The 888-nt window shown below is 35.2% G+C and overlaps 1 protein-coding gene across 1 annotated transcript; it reads right to left on the reverse strand.

Moving 5' to 3' along the window:
- Positions 1–406: 406 nt before the first annotated feature.
- On the reverse strand, positions 407–799 carry Tsp_15313 (feline leukemia virus subgroup C receptor-related protein 2; the record flags this gene model as incomplete). The annotated part of the gene is given in 2 exon segments (XM_003366226.1): positions 407–606; positions 625–799. Coding segments are annotated over 2 exon segments (375 nt in total), but the record flags the coding sequence as incomplete, so codon positions are not given.
- Positions 800–888: the final 89 nt, after the last annotated feature.

Genomic DNA, 888 nt, shown 5'->3' on the forward strand with positions numbered 1-888 from the left:
TAATTCCTGAAAGTGTATAAGCGATTTTATTAGTCGCGAATTCATCATAAAGAAGTGAAAATGCATTCAGCAATGAAATTTCATAAACTTCTACATCAATAAACGCCGGAAACAAAATTGTGATTAATTACTTAAATGTGAATTGACATTCCTTATTATTAATTAGCAATTTGCTCATGTATAACAATTTTCTGTCCATCTTGACAGCTAAATGTATAAAGTAATGCATTGTTGGGATGTTGTTTTGAATGATAGTGATTTTAAAATTAGATAAACCGTAAAATACTATCAAAAGATAAGCATAAAAATAAGCATATAGTTTGAATATTTTTATCAAAAATTTTTCTTATGATTTTATAAGGGTAAAAATTATTTGAGCAGAATAATTAGTAATATATTATCATACCTGATTGCCGAACACTCCTATCGCGGTAGCTGTGGAGACTTCGTTACGGCCGAACCAGACGGCAGCTAATTTCGGCGGAACGCAAAGTATAAATATCTGAGATGATCCAACAATTGTCTGACCAAGAAATGCAATAGCGAAACGCGTCGGAGCAGCTGATGTGCACTTAATCCAAGAGCCTAGACAATTTCCAAAGGAGCCTAAAATAAGCACCAAACGTAAGCCGTAGCGATCCATCACCCAAGTAGCCGGTAGAATGAGAGGAATATAAGCTATCATGTAAATAAGTGAAGTCCAGTCGACGGCAGTGTAAGAGACATCATAATAATCGACGATCACATTTCCAACTGTGGCATATTGGATCCATTGGAACGAATTGGACATAGACAGCATGCAAAAAATTGTCAACACAATCCATCTGCGCTTATACAAGCATGGTTGTACAGGGAGTGGATTGTTCTTTCATTGTTGATGTTTGCTTT

This window comes from Trichinella spiralis, assembly GCF_000181795.1.
Source record: "Trichinella spiralis strain ISS 195 chromosome Unknown Scfld6353, whole genome shotgun sequence".
Taxonomy (NCBI): domain Eukaryota; kingdom Metazoa; phylum Nematoda; class Enoplea; order Trichinellida; family Trichinellidae; genus Trichinella; species Trichinella spiralis.